This window comes from Parasteatoda tepidariorum, chromosome 8, assembly GCF_982258835.1.
Source record: "Parasteatoda tepidariorum strain Cologne lab strain chromosome 8, Ptep-v5.0, whole genome shotgun sequence".
NCBI classification, from domain to species: Eukaryota; Metazoa; Arthropoda; class Arachnida; order Araneae; family Theridiidae; genus Parasteatoda; species Parasteatoda tepidariorum.
The window spans coordinates 65,160,737-65,185,101 of NC_141762.1; the positions used below are offsets into that span (position 1 = coordinate 65,160,737).

Genomic DNA, 24,365 nt, shown 5'->3' on the forward strand with positions numbered 1-24,365 from the left:
GAAAAATCATTCAGCCAAACACCAATTAAAAAACACAAACAGAAAAACTCGTTTTTTTTTTTTTTCCTTTGTGCAGGATAGCAAATTGATTATGTCCCAAAATAAGCTTGTGACCTACAGTTAAAGGAGTAATTAATAAATATTCCTTTAAATTTATTATCAGTGCTTTTTTATTTAAAAAAAAGATTAGGAGGATAAGGTTGGCAAAATTGCATTATGTTAATAAGTTCTGTTAGTATAATGGAAACAATTTAATATAAAACTTCAATAAAAATTTATTTACATTTGATTTGTACAATGCTGTATAAAAATTTTAATCCCATAATTTCATTGTTCCATCCCACCCAGCTGATATGACTTTTGATGTTTCATGTGGATGCCAGATGACGGTGCTGCAAACATTATCATGCGCTTTGAACTTGCTGAAGAGTTTTGTAGTTTTCCAGTCCCAAATATAGACCTTGCCATCAGCATCACCCGACACAATATAACTGCAAAGGAAATATACTTATTAGTACACAATAAATTGAGTAAAAAATCCTTAAATATATAAAAAAATAAGTAGCATTTTAAACATGTGAAATAAAACTACTTCAGAATTATATACATATATAAACAGGGACCTCATTAAATATAATAAATGGAAATTTTTAGAATTTTTTAGTCTTGACTTAGGTTTAATCAATACCAAATATGCAACATCTAAATTGTAAAAGTATTTTCATTTGAGGAATTAATTATAACCCTAATAACATGACTAGGGTTGTTAGGGGAGGGCTTAGGGAGTTGCTTAGAATTTGATCCAGAGGATGGGGCTAATTTTTTGAATAATATCTCTGTTTATTGTAAAAATATGTGACATAACTACAGCTAGCACTTGGCATACCATGGATATAGAAAATGTGCAATACTTTCTATTCTTTTCCAATAATTTATACCAATAACTAGTACATACATAATTCTAATCCAATACATAGAGACTTTTCCTCTGATTGTGTTCTTGATACAGGAAAGGATAGTAGTAACGTTTCAAATTTATATTTGTTTTCTTTTCAACTCTAACATTTTAAACTATATTCTAAAAATCAACCTGGTTCTAAAATTTAAGTGTCTGAACAAGGAATCAAAATTAAATAACATCAAAGACAAACGAGATTTCTGTTCTAAAAAAAATTCGAAGATTGTTGGATTATTTAGAAATGGATGAAAATTCGATTATTAAAAAAAATTAATTAATTTTGTGAAATGCTTCTTTTTAAATAATTACAGATTAATAAGGTAAATAGCAAAACATAACACCAGCAGCACAGAAATATACATTTTGTTATTGAAGTTATTAAAAATAGACAACATATTTTTTGATTTATTTGTATTAAAAATTTTACATTTACCCACTCATATTAACATTAGTTAAAGAAAACTAGTCATATGACACATGTTTTCCATAACGGATAATAGCAATTAAAATTCTTTTAAAGACACACTATTATTTTTGCAAAATAAATGACTTAGAATAACATAAATACGTTAAAAACAATTGTTGTAAATAGAAGTCATTCAAGAACAGGTTTAATTTTGCAATTAAACTAATATAGATTGTGGAAAAGAAGTATTAAAAAAAATTAAATATCAAAAATTAAGTATTTTATATTAATAAAAAATTTACCTCATATCAGGTGCAAAATCCAAACCACATGCATATCCAGCCACCTGAAGGAAAAAAAAATATTGAAGTTTATTATTGAAGTATATTAGACAGAGAAGTATTACTAAACAAGTATTTTTAATCAGCAGAAATCTAATGAATAACTGAAACTTTTAACTTTTCTATTAACATTTTCATTTATATTTTAGCAGCATTCTGATTTAGTAGAAATTCAGTAGAGGATAGTTAGAACCATGAGGATGAGGACTTGAAACATTGTCTCAAAATCCAAAGAACATTTTATGTTTTTAAAACTTATGTTAAAAACAACTTGTTTATAAATATCCAGATCAAGAAAATAAGTGTCCCTTTTATGGTAATAACAAGCCACTAGCTACCACTACTATTAATAAAAAACCATAATTTATTGAATAAAGAATAGAATTTCATATCATACTCTGAATGTGTTTTGCTTCGCTAGAAAAATTTGAATATGATACAGACATCAAATGCTATTTTAGCTTATATAATGCAGCATATATGCATTAAAATAGCCTGAGCACTATATTCATTATTACATAATATTAAATTAATAATTGTTTAGTTTTCTTTCATAAAAGCAAAAAGCTATTATGCTTCTTTTAATTCAAAAAAATATTTTGATTCTAAAAATTTGTCTTAACTCCTAGAAACTCTGCTTTTTTGTAGCTTCCTGCCCTTTGTCTGAGAAGATTTATGAATATTTTTTATATATAATAAATTTAATGAGTTAAATAAATAAAAACACCTTTCATAATAATATTAATTAGTCAATTATTTTGATTATTATAGTCAGATAATTATTATGATATTAACTTAGATAAAACACACATAATAATAGCCTTATCCTTAAAAAAAATGATATACAGTGAATTCGCGTTAACTCGAATCTGATAGGACTGGCGAAAAACTTCGACGTATCGGAAGTTCGACTTACCGTTAGTTTCGGTTTTGGACTTTCAAAATATTGTAGGATTATTTAATTAATGCTTATTAATTACAAATCTTTTAATTGCTTACAATATTTAAGATCATTTTTCTGACAAGCCATTTACGATAAGACTGTTTGAAGCACTTTATGATACCCTGGTCCATCGGCTGCAACTTTGCTGTTGTGTTTGGCGGGAGAAACTGCAAGTTTACTGCTTTCAAATCAGGTAGATCACTACATGCTGTGCATTTATTCATAAAGAGTATCACTTTCTCTTTTTAGCGAAGAATTTCCGATCCAATTTTCTTACATAGTCTTCAAATAAAACTGATGTCATCCAAAACTTTTTGTTCGACTTGTAATCCAAAAGATACGTTTTTACATTCTTGAAACATCGGGGATTTAGTTTTTTTTCCGATAACAAGTAAGGGCAATTTCTCTGTCCCAGATGCATTTCCTCCACCTAGGACAGTCAAACGTTCCTTGCTCATTTTACCCCCTGAGCAGTTTTCATCCTTAAACATCATAGTCTTATTTGGAAGACATTTAAAAAATAAACCCATTTCATCAATATTGAAAACATCATTTTTACTGTATCCTTGAAGTAAATTTGGTAACGTTTCATTTAACCACTGTTCACATACTTCAAATGGGACAGCTTTAGCTTCTCCATAAAGAGCGCGAAAGACATTGTGCGTGTGTTGCAAAGGAAGGTGCAAGATATCAGCTCCTAGGTTTTTTTTCTTGCTTTAAGAGATCCAAAAAAAATCGAGTTAAAGGGAGTAAAATTCGAGTAATCGAGAATAATTAACATGAAATTGAAGATAAAAGGGTCGGGGCCTCATAAAAAAATCGAGTTATAGTAATATTCAAGTTATCGTATTTCGAGTTATAGCGAATTGACTGCATTTTGTGCTTGAAATGGAGATAATGCAATTAATGAGTTTTAGTTACAGTAAACCTGATTGAAAAATTATTATTTGGTATTTCTTACCATATGGCCAGTAAATGTTTTCTTTCTGTTTAATTTGAATCTGTTCAGAGCAGAAAAAACCATTATTTTGTTATCCATGGACTGACAAGCAAGCCATTTTCCTAAAAAATGCAATAATATTTTGTTATGTCAATGGCTAGGTTTATAAAAGTATGATGAGTGATATTTGTGCATATAAAAAAATATCTTTCAAGATAAAACAAAAACTGAATAATTTAATACATGTTTTATTTATTTTTAGAGCATTATTTGCAGCAGTATATTGCGAGCTAATTTTAGGTTAGTGTAATTTAACATTAATTTTTGTATAACCTTAATAGATAATAACAAAATAATTTGTTGAGATGTTACAGTAAGGAGTCTTTGATTGTTTATTTTTTTTAGCATTAATATGCATTGGACACAGAGCAATTTCGTTCAAAATGAGAGATTAACTGCAGAGCAACAATTTTGTATTCTTGTATAAACAACTGAAGTTTATTTAAAAATAATGAAAGATTTCACTCTTCTAAAAGAGATAATATTGTAATTGGACACTTATAATGTACCTATAATGCTCATAAAAAATACAACTCTTTTGAAATTTGATTTCTCCAGAACTATTAGACCAATTCTGCGCAAATTTTGTATTTTGCTATGTGAAATTACATTCAATAAAATGATGCAAAAAATACCTTGCAATTCAAAAGTTTTCCGACTATTATTAAATAAAATAATAAATATTGACCAAAAGTTATGTTTTGCATCGATTTTTGGATAAACAAATTTTATAGTTGGGTGTAAAATTTTTTAAATTCGCTTAAAATGTTCTCGGGATATGGTGAATATGCAAAAAGTAAAAATTAACAATAGGGGTTGAACTTTAACTCTCTTCTGACCAAACAACTGGGACCATAATTTCTACATTGCTGCTACCCTCTATACTATGGGGGTAAAAAATCCAAATTTGCCAACAAAATAAAAGTATATCTATGTGCAGAGAAAGTAAGTTAATGTGTCCGACTTTGTAATTGTAAATATTTTTTGCAATAATTATTTCGCGTATCTGAGGCAACCTCCTCGAACTATGAAGATTAGAGTCCCAGAACGAGAAGTAAATAAAAAGTTATTCAAGGGGGTCGGATTTTTTTTTTATTTGCGCACTATACAACACAAACTCTAACCATTCAAGGTGTAATTTCAAATATTATATTGCTCAATAATATTAAATGTTGCGCAATAAATTGAGAAATTAGAAAAAAAGTATTCAGGAAAACTTCTATTTTTTCTTCAAAAATTAATACAATTAAGAGCTGCCATAAGACAAAAGTAAAAATCTAAAATTATTTGAAGATAAGAAAAAAGGTTACGTAACAGGGGCTTGATAAAATTGATAAGGAATCAATACTAATAAACAATGCATATTGATAAATTTTTAAAACTGCCTTTAATAGCTTGTGAGTCGTGGTTCTAAAAATGTGCTAAATATCTAATAATGTAACAAAAAAAAAAAACATGTTAATATCTAGTGAAAATTACACGGCACATGAAAAATCAATGGTACAAGAGGCATCAATGGGTTAATTTTCAATTTTTTAACCTTTTATAGCAAATCATTTAATCTGAAGACTTAATGAAGTAAACAAGTATGTCATCAACTTGAACTTTTTTTTTTTACTCAGTTTTTAGATTTCTGCAGCTTTAAAAGAGCAATGAATTTCAACAATTAAAGTTAAAAAAATACTATGCTAAATTTTAACCCTGTAGCTGCATTCCTGCAGTCTTTAAAGTGGCCCATACAATATTTTTTCTGACAAGTTTAACAGTTAATAATTCCAGAACTAATTGTGAAATGTTCATTTTTTTACTCCCTCTTAATTACAGTACAGTCTATACACCTTAGTAATTTGAAATTTCGAAGTCTTACAGTTCTTGCACAGTTAAGCAAAATGCACTGTTGGGCGATTCCACGAAAAGTGGTCCTGAGTGACTAAATTTTCAAAATTATCGTAAAATCAAAAATGACACAATTTCGGAATCTAGAAGATGTACATTTTTTAATAGTTAAGATAGTTTTTTGAATTACAAAAAATATTTATGTGAATTCTAACAAAAGGTGGAACACTATGAATTTTAACAGGAGTTCTCTTCTTTGTTATGTTATATTCCAATGGAGTTCTTAAAATATTAAAGAGCAATAAAATAGTTTTTAGTAATAAATATAACTATTTTACTCTTTTATCATTGTTTAATGTATTTTTTTAATTTGGCCTAAATTTTTTTGCTTGTTTGAAAGTCGATTAATCAAGATAGTCTAATTTCCCAGTAACACACGTAACATAATTTTGCATTTTTTTCTGTAAAAACTTTAGTAAAAAAGAAAATTTAAAAATTTTTTGTTTTATAAATTAAGAAGGCAAGATGTGCAACGGAAAAAATTCTCGAATTAAAACTGCCAATAGTTAAAATTTTATAATTAATTTTATTCAAGGTAACACACGTAACGAAAAGTTACGCGCGTTACTGTTATGTGTGTTAGAGGTACTTATACACTTTAATTATTTATTTATTTTCAATAAAAGATTTAAATCATGTTCGGACATTTTTTATAACCACCGCGCAACTTCAATGCCACAAATACGGAATTGTAATATTGTGGTTTTTGTAAAATCAGGTCGGTATAAGCATTAATAAAAAAACAGCATAATAAGACGATAATTTTGAAACTTTTGGAAATTGTTTTCCCAAACTTCTATTTGTTATACGTTTATGTTTATTTCGACTGCATTTGCTAGATTATTATAAAATAGATAAGCTTAAAATAGTGTCCTTTAAAAGAATGGATTTAAAAGAATAAGAAGATGAAGAAAAAAAGAAAAGAGCATAAGATTCTGCACTTTAAAGGAAAGAAAATAAGGAAATAATGAAAGTTAGACTTGAACTTTCAAAACAGATTGATAATGATGTAAAAGGTTCACCACTAAGTATTTCAGATGAACTTAATTATTAATAAATGGATTTTCTTCAAAAGTTAGATTGTTTATACTATGCTTGTATTGAAAGAAGAGCTGGTTCTCTGGATTATTACGGGGAAAAACAGGCAATAAAACGAAAGAACTATCTAACAATGTTTCTAAGAGAGGCTTATACTGATTTTTGTCAGTTGCATCCTAAACATTGTTTAATTTTCCATATTTAGTGCTTTATGACTAAAAAATTTATTGCTACTGTAAAACTTAGAATCAAAACAAATATCATGAAATTTTTATTCTTTAATTGGAAGGCTAAAATTAAGTTTATGACAATACATGGTGATGGTAGAAGTATTTATGTATATAAAGTAAAAGAAATTTTGGATCTAATTGTTGGAAGGGGGCTTCTGATACTTACAAAAATTTCTCATTGCTTGTTATAGGTTTCTAACCATCATTTATTGCAGTTTGGTAACGATGAGAAAAAGATGACAATAGCTCACAATAAAAAATATATAATGGCAAATGTGCAAGAAGAATGTTTTGAAATAACTCTTGAAAATTGGACTAACTTTCAATAATACGTAAGAGTTAAAAGAATCCGAGGTGATACTTTCCAAACAAACATATCTAGCATTAAAACCAGGGAAATTCAAGTTGACTTTGCAGAGACATATTCTTTTGAATATCAAAACGAATTTCAATCAGCATTATGCTATCCAGCCACAGTTCCGTTATTCACAGCAGCTGTTATCTTAGACGATACTCTCCTAAAGAGTTTAAAATAGAGTCCTTTACAATATTTTCCTAAGGCAAAGACAAAGGTGAAACAATGTCTACACTTTTATTTTAAGACTGTTTAAAAACGATTCTACTTCAGAAGATGAGCTAACAGAAACCTTCTATAGTAATAAGTCAAGTTAAGAATTTAAAAATAAATATATGGTTGAATTATTTAATATTTTGTCAATCAAAATATAAAAAAAAGAAATTAATTTGGAAATATTTTACGATATCACATGCAGAAGTTCCTTCTATGGGATAGGTGTGTAGTACAAAATCTTGAAAGCGAAGCAAAAAGCAAAGTTATTTATATCATTGTGTTGTTATACAAAAAAATTTATTTGCTATCCAGTGTTGTTTGCAAAGCCAACCAATCAACTCATGCCTAATACAACAGTATTATATATTAGCCAAAAGGAAATGAAGATATTAATTGAAAAGATCAATACATGGCAACGGTAATACAAAGCATAAAATCTATGCATAAGTATCGTTAGATACTTGAATAAGATGCATAGATGCACATTGTGGCACACAAATAGTCAGTAAGTCAATTTCTGTTCCCTCCTGATCAGAACTGCGCCTATAACTGAAATTAAAACGACATATGCTCTATCTCGGGAACATTATTGACGCAAATGCACATGCTTGTAAACTTAAAATGCAATATTTGCATAAAATAATTGGAAAATATGCATATTTTTGTTTCCAAACAGAAATGATTTTGAAGGAATAGATGTGCCTAAGATTTGCTATGTTTTACTCTCTAAACCAGTATAAAGAAGAGCTACAACCATCTTTCCAGACCATTAACTATTTTATTTGCTAAAATAAATTGTTTTTCTTCTGCTAAATTAAAATAAATAAATGTTTTAGTGCAACATTTATGACTTCTCAGTTGAAATATTCACAGAGGGTAACACACGTAACATTCAGTTAACACACGTAACGTTCAGTTAACACACGTAACGCACCAATTTCACCAAAATAAAGACGTTTTTACTGTAGCAAGAAATTTTTAAAAATCACTAAACACAGCTTCGATATTGTATCTCTCTATAAAAGAAAATATCTTAATTTTTTGCCTTTATACTTCACAGAATTAAATGAATATATTCAAAGTTTCAAATATCTAGCATTATAAAGGGTAACACACGTAACAAAGTTTCAGAAATTTTTTTTTTCAACATCAAATTAATTTGCGCCTTCAATCTTCGTTTTGTAAACTTACAACACATATAGATTTAACAACAAATTAAGAAAAACATAAAAAATATCTAACAAGTTTATTATAATAAGTGTTAAAGTTGAAATATGTCGTGTAAAAGTAACACACGTAACGAAAGAATCGCCCTGTTCATAAAAGTGCTCTAAAAAAAGCGGCGGTGTCACTGGCTTTTACAATTGTTTAACATAGAGATTTTATAAATATATATTTCTATGCAGTGTAATATTTATCATGAGGTAGGTATCTATTTTAAGTGTAGCAAATTTTTATTACAAGTGTTTCTTACTGAGAAAAAGATCTATTAAGCAAAAGATTAAAGAATTAAATACAAATTTGAGTTGAAAAAAATTAGAATACTAGGAAATATGTATCTTCAAAAATATATATATATAAATATGTATATTAAAATCTTCAAATCAGTTAAATACATACCATTAGGAGATAATGTGACAGCTGGCATAGAGTGCATTGTTGGATCGGCAATATATTTCATATCCACTGGAATATCCCATTCCCAAACTCTCAAACTTTTGTCGTCAGATGTTGAGACAAACCTTCTGTTCTCATCAACAAAAGTAATGGTGTTAACAGCACCTAAATGTCGATCGTATTCCTGGACTACTTCGTTAGAATTTATGTCCCACTACATAAAAATTAACAACAATGAGTAATCAGGAAATTTTAAACTATGAATTTTGAAGAAAAAGAAGTAAAAGTTTGATAAAACATTTTAATTGCCTTTCTTTTTATCCTTTATGATTCCTAAGGAATAAAAATGAAAAGCCTATTTAGTACTAACTAATTAAACTGTTTCAATAGAGGGCAAACACATCAAACTTATTAGGCATAAAATATATGTTTGACACAAACATATGCATAACATTACTTAAAGTACTATTTATTCATGTGAGAAACACTATTTTATGTTGGTTTCCTAACATAGTAAAGCAAAAACATTTTTTATTAAAATATACACAATTTTAATTTAAAATGTGTCAAAATAGCTTCCTTTTCACTAACTTATAACTAATTGATATGCAACAATTTATAACTGAAACATATTACATTAGGCATAACAAATTTTTGATAGATAAATCTTTTTTGAAACAGAAGTATAAAATTAAAAACTATAAATAAAGTTCCACATATGAGCAGTTTACTTAAAAAATTTATTATTACCAATTTTTTAAAAGATATATCACATTTTTATGCTATAAATTATATAAAAACACTAATTAACAAGTTGTACTAAGTGGTAAACTAATATTACCATATTATTTATAGAAACTGCCTACAGTAAATCTACAGTTACAGAATAACACCTACAGTAAAATCTTGCAATGTATTGTTTAAAAAAATTGTATAGTTGGAAGCTACGCTTATCATTCAAGGAAACCAATAAGAGTAATCAGGCCAAGGAATATACACACGGGAAGAAGTCTAGCCTTCATAGGCATAACAGTTCCCCATGTTTTGGGGCGGTCCCCTTGTATAAAGGAAAAAACAACATTTAGGGCTACAGCATTAGAGGTTCTTGAAATGGGTTTGCACCCTCCTCTCCATCCAGCCATTACTAGGGTTTGTTGAGGAGGAAATGCTTTCTCTTTTTGTTTATTGTTGGCACCTTTACACTATTAATAAACAATACTGTACTATTACAGGGTGGCCACTCAAATCAGATTTCAAATTTCCCTGATTTTTCCAGATAAAAATATTAAAATTTCCAGGTTTTTGTTTCTTTTTTCTTATAAAGTGTAGGATGTGTACAAGAAAAATGTCTATATCATAAAATATTTTATTCAAAATGTTATTTTTTTAACATATCATTTTAAGAACAATAATTTATTTTGGCAAGATTTTTTATTTATTTTTCAAATGTTTTGGTGGAAAATTTTGAATCAAAAATCATATATATTGACCAACAAAAGAGTAAAATTAAATATTAATATATAGATGGTTCTTTAAAAAAAAACATTTTTTTAAAATATGTTATAAAAGGTTAAAATGAAATAGAAAAAAATGAGCGTCATGCAACAATTGTAACGATTTATCGACAAACATTGCTGTTAGCGATTGTAAAAAAATGTGTGATTGGTTGGTTTGCTGAGAAAAAATAATTTTCAGATTTCTTTAAATGGGAGTAGAAAAGCTTTCAGAAAAAGAGTGCAATATAAAATCTATTATTATTAAATTATAACCAACAATTTTTGGAGAATTTTATAAAGTTAAAAATACAAAAACATTTTGTCAAAATAGAAAAAAAAAATTACCACCAAAGTATCGGAACAAACTTGAGTCATAAATGGATTCAGCCCAAGGACAGAATTTAAAAACAGAAGCTAAAATCCTAATCCCCTTTTCCATCTCCACCAGAATCTTTCCTAAATTGCACAGTCCCATAGCGGTCAAAGGTTTCTGCATTCGTTTAGCAAACCGTGGGAGAATTTTATGTGGTATTCTAGTTTGACAGAGCTGTAATGGAGTAAATTTTGATGCAGACAAAGTATTGTTAAGTTAATGATATTTCAACTGTTTAGCGATACATTTCCGTCTAAAAAAGTGGGTATAATGGATGAAATAATTTAAATTAAGAAAATTAGTAAATAATTTAAATTAGTGAAATTAAAAAAATTATCAACGAAAAAATGTCCAGCCTTTCTTTAAAATTCCCTGATTTTTCCAGGTTTTTATCCAAATTTCCCTGATATTTCCAGGTTTTTTCCAGTATAAAAAAATTCCCTGATAATTCCAGGTTTTCAAGGTGGGTGGCCACCCTGTATTATTTAAGATAATTCTTTGATAATACGCTAAGATCATCTATGTTGATTAAATTCACTAACCGATTTTGATATAGAAAGATAGAATAAAATGGCGGTTTGTGGGAGACAGCGTACCCAACCATGCAGGTAGGGTTGTCCAACAACCGGTTCACAGGTAACGTACTTCCCGACCGTCACTTGAATTTAAAAAGCAATTATAGTTTTTAGAGTGATACATAGCAGCCGTTAAAAAATACAATGAAGTTAATAATCAGTACACTTAAAACAAATTGAAAACTTACACAAACAATTTTTTTATCAGATGTACCAGCTACAAAGAGATGTTGTTTATCATCATCTGGATTGAATTTGACACAATATGGAATTTTCCTGTTAGAAAACTGTCCAAGACATTTTCCTGAAAAAGCAAATTAATCAATTAAATGAAACTAATAGTAATTTACAAATGTAAGTAAATTATCAATAATTCATATTATTTAAAAAAAAAAAAAGAATAAAAACAAAATATATTTGCCTGTTTCTGTGTCCCACAATTTGACATATCTGTCATAGCCGGCAGACAAAAACTGAGTTCCATTATTGTTGAAGCATATGTCACGAACTGCTTGCTTATGACCAAGGTAGGATCGAATACATCGTCTTTCATTATATACTTCAAATAACTAAAAATATTAAGAAAAGTTTAAAAGTTTTTGAGCACATCTCCTAAAAGCACATATTTTGTTTATAAATTTAAATCAAAACTTATCACTATTTATTTGATTACATTGTAGAGCTGCACAAAAAAAGTAAAAAAACAAAAAACAAAAATGTAGTGAATGATTTAAACCTACAATTAAATCAATAAAAAGATATTGAACATAGCAGCATTGAAAACATATTTATTGACTTCTCGGCAATCTTATAAATCAAAATTTAGAGTATTTTGATAAATAATAATCAGAACTTTTAGAATCAGTTCCTTTTATAACCATGCAAAATCTTGGTTAAACAACTATAAAATTTGCATTTCTTTAAAACTTTTTTATTATAATTTTTAAACAAAGAATATTTGATTTCATTTCTTATCAAGTAAGCTTTGCTAATGACTTTAATCTTTCTTTTGTGAGTCATTTGCAGTAGTGCTGTTTTTTCAAAAGAAAACCAGCAAGCATCCAATAACATCGATTACTCATTATAGTAAATACAAACTTTATATAGTTACACATAACATAAAATTAAAAAACTATAATAATTTCATAAAAAGTACTAAATATTTTGATTTATAAAACTTAAAAAACATATCATAGAACTGACAGGACAAGCAGGTAAAGAATCACTCAAAATAACAACAAGTTTATAATAAATATTTAGCAGAAGAGTAAACTATCCTTACATTTTCCCTGAACAATCATAGAAAATTAACAGTAACAAGAAAAGAAAAAACAACATTGAAGACACAAATTTAGTTAGTATTAAATATAATAAAGTAAATTGAAAACAATTCATTACTTATCTATAATTAAATTTTAAACAAGTTTGAAAAATAAAAGAAAGAGACTATTTTTGGGGTCTTTATCATATTATAAACATATTATTTGGACATAATTATAAATATGAAATCTTTAAACAAGGAAATTCGATTGAGGATCAGAAATTAATAAGTTTAAATTAATGTAAATGAAAAAACAAAATAGTATGTAAAAAACTATTATAATTTTTTTAAAATCTAAATCCTTTCTACTACCTGTTAAAATTCAGCTTGGATTACTATATCATTCCTTCAATTCAATTTTGCTTTATTTTATGTTTTTCATTTTTAAAGTAGTTAAAAAGTAAAATTAAGACTTTGTTTTACAAGTTAGAAGTTTATTAAGGAAATAGAAAATATGATCGAAAACTGCAAAGCAATATTTAAAATAAAAACGTACTTTAACTCTACAATCCATACTACATGATAATAATAAGTGAGCTGTCTTGGGAAAAAATTTGATAGTTGAAATTCCTTTTGAATGAGCAGTCCAAGTATGTAGAAGCTTTTTTGGTATGAAACATTTTTCGGGTGGATCATCTGATTTGAGATTAACTCCAACATCTTGTGGTACATGCAAAAATGATCGTCCTTGATAATCATAGGCATCTTTAACTGTAAATAAATAATACTGAAATGAGAACAGAATAATAATAACAATAAATTGAATTAGATCCACTAAACTTAAACTCAGGGATGAAAGTATCAGTTAGCAAAAAAAAGCTGAATTCTACATAAACGCAATCAAACATTATGAAATTAATAAATGTATGGAGCTTAAAAAGCTTTGAAAAAAGCTGAATTCAGAGTAAAAGCTGAAAACTTTCATGCCTGTAAACTGAAGTTTTCTTTAAATAAATGAAATATATTAAATCAAACATATTTTTGTCTATATTAATTAGAAGAAAAAAGATTTTTAAAAGAAAGAAATAGTTAGGAATAAAGCAAAAAATATATTAAAATGTATTTGATCAAATACTAGAGTGATTCATTCATTAATGACATATTAGAATTATAAATAAAACTTTAATATTCTGAAGAATAAGAGTTAAATAGGTGTTTTTTTTTGTACTTGAATTACACTGCATTGTTTAGAGTTATTTACACTTTAGCTAATAAAATAACTATGGTGTTCTTATGGTAAGGCATTATCCTTTTGTAAGAGAAAATTACCTAGAATTAGTAACAACAGAGAAAAAAACTATCCAATGATGAAAGAAAACTTATAAGAAGGGAAAAGAAAGAAAGCCTTTAGAAATATAGATTAGGATTTTGATGCTTGCGACATGCAACACTTCTTATTTAGAGATATTTATTTGCTACTTATAGTGCTGCAAGAATAACAAATTTTTGGTAGGAAAAGCAGGTTGGCTCTGAATATATAAGTATTATCAGAAATAAAATTACAAACTAATGAAAATTAGAGAAACGTTGTAACTGTAATAAAGATTTACGATGAATGGTTTCAAGAAAAAGAACCCTTACTATGCAAAATGGATTTTTCCTCCATTGTTTTGTCTTCTGTAACTTTCCCACGTTTCTGGCGCTTTGCTAAGATCTCATCCAATTCTTCCTGCTCTTCCTACATATAAAATAAAGTAAAGTGAATAAGTTAGCAAGCGATTCAGTTCAACTAACCAGCATTATTTGTATTTGTGAACGTGAATGTTGTAAGTTGCAAGACATTAATTTTAAAAATTAAAATATTTTAATATAAATATTTTCATTTTTAATTAGAATAAAATGAGATTCATAGAAATATATATTATGAGGAGAGAAAAAAAAAACATTTAAACAAATTTATAAACACATTATGAAGTGATTTTTTTTAAATGATGAACATTTTAATTAAAACTACATAAATTTTAATTAAAACTACAGAAATTTAGATTTTTGACCTTAACCTATGAAATAACACTAACAACATGCCAAAATTGAAAATTAGACTGATTTTACATATATCTTGCTTCAGAAATGACACCGATTCATGTGAAATATAATAATATTTAAGCTGTTTAATTTTAAGTTGTGGTTATTCTCATGAAATGTAAAACCTCTTCTTTAATCTTACGAAAATATCATAAAATTTCTTTTTTATAAATCAAAATTTCATTTTTTAAGAAAATTTTCATACTCTAAATAAAAACCTAAAGATTTCGAGAATCTAGAGGAAATGGCATTCAAATCAAGAAATTTCCCTAGAATAATAAGAATAAAAAAGCGTCTCCATCTGGAATTTCACTAACGGATAAAGCCAGGCATGGGAGTGGGAAAAAAACACCATGAAAAGTTTTAACAATATACAAATTTTACTTTCTGGAAATGTTTTGATAGAATTATCTTAACAGGAAAAAAAGTGTTATAATTTTGGCAGCTATTTCAAACCAAAAAAACTGTGTTCTGGAGAAGTATTAGGCTTAGAGAATTTTCTGCACTTCTGTTTTCAGTATTTTAAAATTTTAAGAATAAAAAACAATGCAGAAGTTAAGATTACTTCAGAAGGTTTAAGAACTCTTTTCTCATTAACATAACCACCCCATGGACCAAGGAATCCATCAATATCTGCGGCATCAGCATTTTTTACCCGTTTTCGTTTGTCACCTTCTCTTGCTTTCGTTTTATCAAAGACTGTAACTTCTATTGAAATAAAAATATCAAAATTAATTATACATTTACATATTATTGCACTGTAAAAATATGCACTCTCAAAATAATATACATTTTCCACAAATACAAGATTAGACAAGTAATCCATATATATAAACATGATAATTTATTTAAACTAAAATTTATTTTAAAACTTTCTAGGTTCAGATAAACTTATTAATTCATATGCGTTTCATGAAAAAAGGGGGAAAAACGAGAGAGAAAACATTAAGAGCTTAAAACAGTTTTACCAACATAAAAAAACTATGACTAAAAGATAACATCATTTCATCTTATTTATAACATTAGCATCCTCAATGATTACGATATGTTATGGTAATATCATAAAAACATTGTGATCTGGTCAGGTCTTAATATGAATTGTTTAAAAAAATTATATTTTTAAAAAGATAAATATGAATTAGTTTTTAAATGCTTAGTTTAATATGTAATCTCATTTATTTGCAGTCATTTTCCAATTTTGATTAAAAAAAATATTTAAACTTTGTTAGAAAACACAAAATCTTAATATTGAGCAGAAAATATATAAAAAACAATTCAGCTATTTAGTATTTATTTATTAATTGAAGAAACAGTTCACTTGAGTAATAATATAAACAGATACAATCATTATTTTTTTTCTATTAAAATTATCTTTAAAGTACCAGTTCATATCCAAATAAACTAAAAGCAATCAAAATACTTGCAAAATAGGCACTCAAAATAGGTTTTTAAGAATGCATAGCCAAATTATTCAACAAAAAATAAGCACTTTTCAAGCACTTAAAAAATATTTTTAAGCATTTAAAAAAAACATCATAATTAGTCAGGGTTGCAAAGTTTTTGATAATTGACGTTCTTATTTTATTTTAACTGTCATGTCAAAAACAAACAAACCTTTTGGCATTGCTTTGGCAATTGTAAAAAATCATGAAATTTTAAATCGTGTAAAACGAATGGCGTTTTCATACACTGCGGACTGACAATATGCTGAAATAGATTTGGGTTGAATTAATTGTGAAAACGTTGAATAGAACAATGTGAACTGCGTCTTTTTGCATAACTCTTAGCAGAAATCAACATGGTAAAGGAAAAATGGGATTTTTAAAAAGGGAAAATTAAGCACTTTTTAAAAACACACAAAGAAAAAAGCACCTTTAAGGGCTTTTAAAAAACGAAAATTGAAAATAAGCACCTTTAAAAAACACTACGCACCCTGTTTTTACTATCTCAGTAAATTATTAATCAAAATAAACTAAAAGCAATCAAAATACTGGCTTCAAAATATGTTTTTACCAACTCTGAAAGTTCTCCTTCTGATGAAGGTGTATCATTGTGACACCAAAACATGCATAGGTTTTAATAAAAATTTTACTGTTTGTGATTTTTAACATTGTTTTTAATGAAATTTGAAAACTAGCAAAACTAAATTTATCACAAAGAATTATATTTTCAATTTTAATGAAATTGATTATTAAATTAGCTTTCAAAGCAGTTATTATTAAAACAATACATACTGTCATCAACACTTGTATCAGCTAAAGTTTTGTTACTTTCATTTGCAACAAGTTTATCCTTCGTAACTTCAGCATTATTTAAACTTGGATCAATTGCATAACCTGAAATATATTTACAAAAATATAAAAATTAAATTACATCAATTTTAACATCTAGTCGCTAGTAAATAAATGGTTTGCTTCGTAATTAATGGCCAAATTATTAAAGATATGAGATACAAAAATATCAAAAATGTATACTAACAATTTCACATTTCACCCACTTACAATATACTCAGGTCATGTTACAGTTTAATTACTGCAACTAATTTTTCAATTCCACTATTTAGAAAGTTTTTTTTCCTACTTAAAACAAAGATATTTCAGTAAATGTTTACGTTAAACTGAACGAAAAAGTTAAAATTTTATAGAATTATTAATGTAACATTTAAATTAAAGGAAACATTATAATAGGTCTAACATATAAAATAAAAAGTAAACATATTAGTCTGCACTGGAATGCTAAACAAGTACACAGTAAATTAAATTTAACACATAATTATATACATTATAACAATGTAAAAAAAAATCAAGAAGTTATAACTTTTTTTTTATTTTAAATTTCTATAAACAATTAAAAAATGTTTCAACAACTGATAAATTAGTGAGATGCTTCCATAGATTTTAGTTTAAAAAAATATAATGTGTCTGAACCAAAATAGCATCACTTTGTATAATAAAATAATTTTAACCCCTTAACTGCCGAGTAAAATTTACGTGATTCACTCCCCAGTGCCACCGTTTTACGCTCAAGTGAACTTTCTTATGCGGTGTTTTGGTGGGGTAAAATGATGCACGCGTTGCAATTTAAAAACAGTTTACTTTTACAAGACAAGAAAAAGGAAAGAAAAAAAATACAAAATTTAAATTAAATAATAAAAATACAATATAAAAGATGATAAAACTTAGCTGTTGTATGATAAATCCTGAAACATGGTTGTACACATAAACCAACATCACATTCATTGCACTGATAGCGGGATTCACAACCAATTTTTTTCTTGAACAAACAGCACATTTTCGCGATGCATTTGAAGACGTTGATGGAAAGAATAAAAAGCACCAAATACACACGGGAAATGAAATCGAAAAAAGAATAAACCCGACCTTTCTCAAAAAGAGACAAGCAAACGATTAATACGATATCACTTTTCCATAACATCCTTTACCCATTCCCCCTCCTTCCGAAATTAGTAATATATTTGCAAAGCAAACACTTTCAAGGCCATTTTACTGCATTCTGAAGTAGGGGTGTAGTTCTGTTTATAGCAGTGCAATGCAAAGCATCGTACTTCGGGAAAGCGTATATATACGCCTGCGGCAGTTAACACATCGTTTGGTCGAGACGTATTTATACGCCCGCGGCAGTTAAGGGGTTAAATGATAATTTTATAAAAAATTTTTTACATCCCATTAACAATAATGCATTAAAAACTTACAAAATATAGCAACACTTATTTAATAATCTTTCACCAATTAAAAATAGCTTGCACTAAATCAAATTTTTTAACGTAACATAAAGAAAATACTTTTGGCAATCATTTGACTCTATTGAACAATGATATTTTAAGACTTATATTCATCATAAAACAAATGAAAAATTAAATTTTACCAAAGCTAGTAAATGTCCGACGTTGGGACTCAAAGTGAAAATCATTGATATGGGCTTCTTCCACAAAACCAGAAAGGGTATTCTTGTCAGCCTTTTGCTGCTGCGTTTTAAATGGATTCTCTGGTCCAGCCTGAAAGAAATCACATAAGAGGTTTATAATTCTATAATATAACATTATTTTGACACACAAATTTTAGTAATTACTTCTTTCCCCATAATTTAATCTTAAATTTATGTGATTTTTTTAAATCTCCTTGCAACAGCTGCGTTTTCTGCTCTCCACATGTTTTTCAAATTTCAATATCTTTAATTATAATGACACAGGAATTTCGAATCATGTTTCATAAATGATCATTTTTGATCTTTTACCTTTTCTTAAAGTTTCTACAGTTTTATATTTTAAATAATTTTAAACATGATCAGATGTATAATCATTTAGTAATTTATGGAATTAAGGTAGGCCTTTATTATACAGTAGAGAACCGATTATCCGGAACGATCGGGACCATCGCGATTCCGGATAAATGATTTTTCCGGTTTTCTGAATCGCTACAAAATGCCGTTTTTTTTTAATGTTTATGAAACGAAGCTAAAACATTATTTTGAAGTAGTTTTAGAAATAATAAAAAATGATAAATAATAATACACTTAAGTTTATGTTGTTGTAGTTGTTGTAGTTCATTTACGTCGCACTAGAGCTGCACAATGGGCTATTGGCGACGGTCTGGGAAGCATCCCCGAGGATGATCCGAAGACATACCATCACAATTTTGATCCTCTGCAGTGGGGATGGCACCCCCGCTTCGGTAGCCCAACGACCTGCGCGCGAAGTCGAGCACTTTACGGTTTAACGAGGACCAATACCGCACACCCTCGGTCCCTATGCAGACTGATCCAAGTGGGTCACCCACCACTTAAGTTTAAATAAGGAAAGAAATTATGAAATAAAAATTATACACAGGCTTATATATGTTATTAATGTTATTATTAACATTAATAACATATATAAGCTATTTGTGCTTATGTGAGATTCGTCTACAAACGGCTTTTGATCCGTCCTCTAAATCAGTTCTTTCGTCAACTCGATACGCCGTACGCTCTAAATAACAAAATGGGCTCAAAATCTTGCAGGAAAAAAAGATTTTTTAATGGAAGAAAATTAATTTCCGGTTCCGAATTTCATTCCGGTTATCTGGTTTTCCGGTTTTCTGATTTCCGGATAAGAGGTTCTGCACTGTAAAAGCAATTTCCTGGAATGTAATAGTTATGACTCCCAACATTTCTGATAACATAAAATGAAGCTTAATAATAATCTAAAATTAGGCTGAATACATATACATATGCAAGTATATTTATAAACAATAGTACAAATACTACACTTTCCTAATAAATTTTAATCTTTCTACCTTTCGAAAAGCTTTTAAGTTTCAAATACTTTCTAACAACATCATTGATGTAAAATCATTCTGTAATTCATGGAATTACACTTTGATATCAACTTTTTTCTGCCATCTAAATTTTTTCATGAGCAGTCAGGGTTGGCAAGATTTTGCCGCAGGTGGAAAAAACCATGGTAAATACCGGTAAAAACCGTCCTGGCAAAAACAGGTTTTTGCCAAGCAAATTGGCAAAAAGTGGCAAAAACCTATATTTTCCAAGATGAGAGGACAAAAACACATTTTTGGTACAAAATTATTCCTAAAATTGAAATATATACTATAAATATAAATAATTACAAAAAAATTAACAAAATTATTATTCCATAATTAAATCATAATGTAATAATATATCATTTTAGTAGTTTAAAACATTATTGATTGGAAAATTTGCGATTATTCTCTTTTTTCCTGAGAAATGAACTTATTTTAAATTAACTATAATTTAAAGCATAAAATATCTATCTAGATGTGTAGTTAATCATTGTACAAATAATAATTTTTTATAGTATAATAATAATATTATACAAATAATAATATTTATTTATTTGTAAAAAAACATTTATTTAAGGATTCTAAAATGAAAAGAGGTCAAAAACTTTCGATCTTTTAAAAATTATTGCCTTTATATTAATTATTAATATGTTAAAAATAATTTTTTCATGTAATGTATCAAAATTATTATTAATTATGATTGATTTAAATTTGCTTCAAGTATTTTGTAATAATATTTAATCAGCAATTTAGATAATTTGGTTTTTGCCGGTTTTTACCAGTTTTTGCCGGTTTTTACCAGGTTTTTGCCACTGTCCTGGCAAAATCCCCTTTTTGCCGGCAAAAACTCCAACCCTGGCAGAAATTATTAATTGCCTATTTTTCCATATGTTACAAACTGCAGATTTGGATAGTTTATACTACCTGCAAATATCAGCTTGATTGCATCCATTTTCAATTTTTCTGATAATGCCCATTTTATCATCAATTGAGAATGTTTTACGTTTGCTGCTCGCCATAGTTAAATTTGAGACACTTGTTAGCAGGATTTTTTTTAACTGAACTGATTTTTTTTAACATTTTTAATCAAATAATTAAAAATAAAAGTTCCAATTATTTTTATGGACAAAAATTATGAAATAAAGCAGATAAATATCAAATACTTACAACAGGAGCATATAGTTCTTCAAATTTCGGGTTATAGGTCAATACACGATTTGTTGGATCAATGCATTTTACAGCATTAAATGATTCCTAGAGAATAACAATAAAAATGTAAGCAGAGATAGAATGTAAAAAATATAAATAATTTGCAAGATAAACACATTTTAAGCATTAAATGTTTTGGTTATTATTTATTGTGGAGACAAAAAACTTAAAAATAAAAAAATTATTTCCATAGATTCTAACTAAGCAAGATAACTATTGCTAGAGTATCCACTACTAAATGAAGCATCACAGGCATGGTGGATTTTTTACTTATCACGAATGGCTAAGTACAGTAGAGAACCGATTATCCGGAACGATCGGGACCATCGCTATTCCGGATAACTGATTTTTCTGGTTTTCTGAATCGCTACAAAAAACCGTTTTTTTTTATTGTTAAACCAAACTAAAAAAAAAAAATTTTGGAAATAATCTTAAAAAGAAGAAAAAACGATGAGTCAATACACTAATGATTATTTCCAAAATGATGGTAAGGTAAATATGTTTCAAAAAAGAAAGAAAAATCCTAAAATCTTATATGGAAAGATTTGTTTTTTTTTATTAAAATGGTGGGAAAATGTATCGAATTTCGTTCCTGTTTTTTGGTTTTCCGGTTTTCTGATTTCCGGATAACGGGTTCTCTACTGTATTAACATTTTCTACAAAACTAAGTTTAACGGTAAGGATAAGGGAAAAAAATAGATAGTTGGATTAATACATAATCTAGTAATAATGATTCCATTTAATAATATCTGGGGATGCTCAAATAAAATTGAATTATTTTTTTTCTTTTAATTCAGCATTTTTTTAGGTCACTCACCAACATGTTCATAAATGTTCAATTTAAAAAAAATCCAGGCTTTTTTATCTTTATTCGAAATATTTAAAATTTTATTTAAATAATATGATGCATCTAAAATTTATTTTAATATCTTACATAAAAGTTAAATGCTAGGTAAATATTTAATACTTCATTTGTTGCAATAATTAAATTTTTTTTTTTTTTAAGAATGCTTCATATTTTATGCTACATAAGTCGCAATAAAAATGTTTAACAGAATAAATTTAAAAGAGGGCAAATTAAGCCTGACACAAATTATATTAATACAAAATTACACTTTGTTTTTCTTTAAAAGTTTCAAAATTTGTGTTTTTTTTCCTTTTCTTTATGCTAAAAAAAGGCAATCTTAATTTCTGCACATAACTCTACAATTTAGTAAAAAAAATTCCTAATTTAATTTTACTACACAACGCAATGCTCAAAATCATGCTAAAACTGCAAAATATGAGCAACTTTCTTCAAATTTTTATAGTTGGTGAAGTGTTCCTCTTTATTACAGGAGTCAAAAACGTCACCAAGTTGTCTATATTGGTATTTGATAAAATACAACCAGGCAGAAACCAAATGTGAAACTAACACTTAATACATAAAATAAATTAAAAAAATAAGAGAATCAACTTAAAGGGGCATAACTGCAGTTACTCCCAGGCAAACAACTCCATATTTACCATTTTCCAAATACAAGAACCCTTTAGTATCTCATTGGTAGTTTGTTTAAACAGGTACCCCCAACAAAAATATTCCAAGGGAGAGAGATGGCCCCTTTTATTTTTAATGATACCTTTGTAAACTAGGTCTAGGCCCTTAGGTTATATTCTATGTCGCCTCTAGTCAAAAAACTTTAAAGACTAAATTTTAAGTAAAAATTGCAAGCATATTATGCATAGAATATTTTCACCAAACACATGGACATTGTTTGATGGGTATGTCATTTTAGCATCTTGGTTACTCATTAAAAAATTATAATTACTTCCAGAAGTTTTGTTGAATTCTTCTATTTTGTCCAGATTCAAACTCGAATTGAAATTGTTTGATTTCCAGTTAACTATCAGCTAATTAGGATTCCAATTTTTTTCAGTTCATATATTGTTTTAGACAATAGTTGCTTCAGTCATATCGTTTTAAGACTAAGTTAATATATTTTAATGAACAAAATACATTAAAATTCAGAATCAGGTGAATGTTAACAATAGAGTGCCTAGCCTATTTAGGCAATTTTTTTATGTCCTTTCAGAAAATAGGAGGACTGATTCACAAGAGACATTTTCTAATACCAAGAAATACGGATAAAAAAAATTAGAAAATTTAAAGATTTTAGTAACAGTAAAAGCATCAAGTTACAGTGCCCAATCCAAGGGGCACCTATTTTACACTCTTATAAAATTTTATAACAACTTACAAAACAAAATGAATGAACAGACTTTATAACACTTTTAGGAACAGAACATTAGATACCTTAACTTCTACAAGGGGTGCAGCATTAATTTGAAACTTGTCTTTTAATGCAACTATACTTTTAGAAAAATCAATGTTGTTCTCATTATCTAAGGCTTCATCAATCGATTGATCGCTATCACTACCATAACCTTTTAAAAGTGCAATAGACGCCATAATTAAAAGCAATATTTTTCAAAAATATTCATAACAATTATTTGAAACGGAAAAGTTGTTGGTAAACAGAAATCGCATCTGATGCAATTTACAGTTAAGGTTCAAAGTTAAAGAAAAATGGAGAAAAAGAATGCAATTTACAGTAGTAAAATAGATGGCGCTCAAAAGCAACTGCTGCTATTTCGGAACCATTCTCACTGTCTAAATTTTTTCTTTGCATTCAAATGAAAAACAGATCAATTGTTGTTGTTGTTGTTAATTTACGTCGCACTAGAGCTGCACAATGGGCTATTGGCGGCGGTCTGGGAAACATCCCGCAGGATGATCCGAAGACATGCCATCACAATTTTGATCCTCTGCGGAGGGAATGGCACCCCCGCTTCGGTAGCCCGACGACCTGCGCGCGAAGTCGAGCACTTTACGGTAGCACAGTTTAACGAGGACCAATACCGCACACCCTCGGTCCCTACGCAGACTGATCCAAGTGGTCACCCACCCGCACACTGACCGTAGTCAGTGATGCTTGACTTCGGTGATCTGCTGGGGACCGTGTCTTAACGATCAGTCCACTGCGGGACAAAAAAAAAAAAAAAAAAAAACAG

The 24,365-nt window shown here is 28.0% G+C and overlaps 1 protein-coding gene across 1 annotated transcript; it reads right to left on the reverse strand.

Moving 5' to 3' along the window:
* Nucleotides 1-257: 257 nt before the first annotated feature.
* Nucleotides 258-23,867, reverse strand: LOC107450785 (pre-mRNA-processing factor 17). Its single transcript, XM_043055212.3, has 13 exons — nucleotides 23,608-23,867; nucleotides 21,273-21,359; nucleotides 18,676-18,805; nucleotides 17,025-17,126; nucleotides 15,356-15,498; nucleotides 14,347-14,443; nucleotides 13,262-13,476; nucleotides 11,866-12,013; nucleotides 11,633-11,748; nucleotides 9,004-9,214; nucleotides 3,610-3,710; nucleotides 1,667-1,710; nucleotides 258-491 (listed from the first exon to the last, which is right to left on the reverse strand). The coding sequence occupies exons 1-13, from the start codon at nucleotides 23,761-23,763 to the stop codon at nucleotides 314-316; spliced, it is 1,728 nt and encodes a 575-aa protein (XP_042911146.1). The 5' UTR covers nucleotides 23,764-23,867; the 3' UTR covers nucleotides 258-313.
* Nucleotides 23,868-24,365: the final 498 nt, after the last annotated feature.

Bases quoted from the DNA above. Each gene is read 5' to 3' on its own strand.
- LOC107450785 (XM_043055212.3), bottom strand. From the start codon at position 23,763: ATGGCGTCTATTGCACTTTTAAAAGGTTATGGTAGTGATAGCGATCAA. The intron at 21,360-23,607 runs GTATCTAATGTT...GTTATTCTCTAG, and splicing joins CACCCCTTGTAGAAGTTAAG to GAATCATTTAATGCTGTAAA. The intron at 15,499-17,024 runs GTATGTATTGTT...TTATTTCAATAG, and splicing joins TGATACAAGTGTTGATGACA to AAGTTACAGTCTTTGATAAA.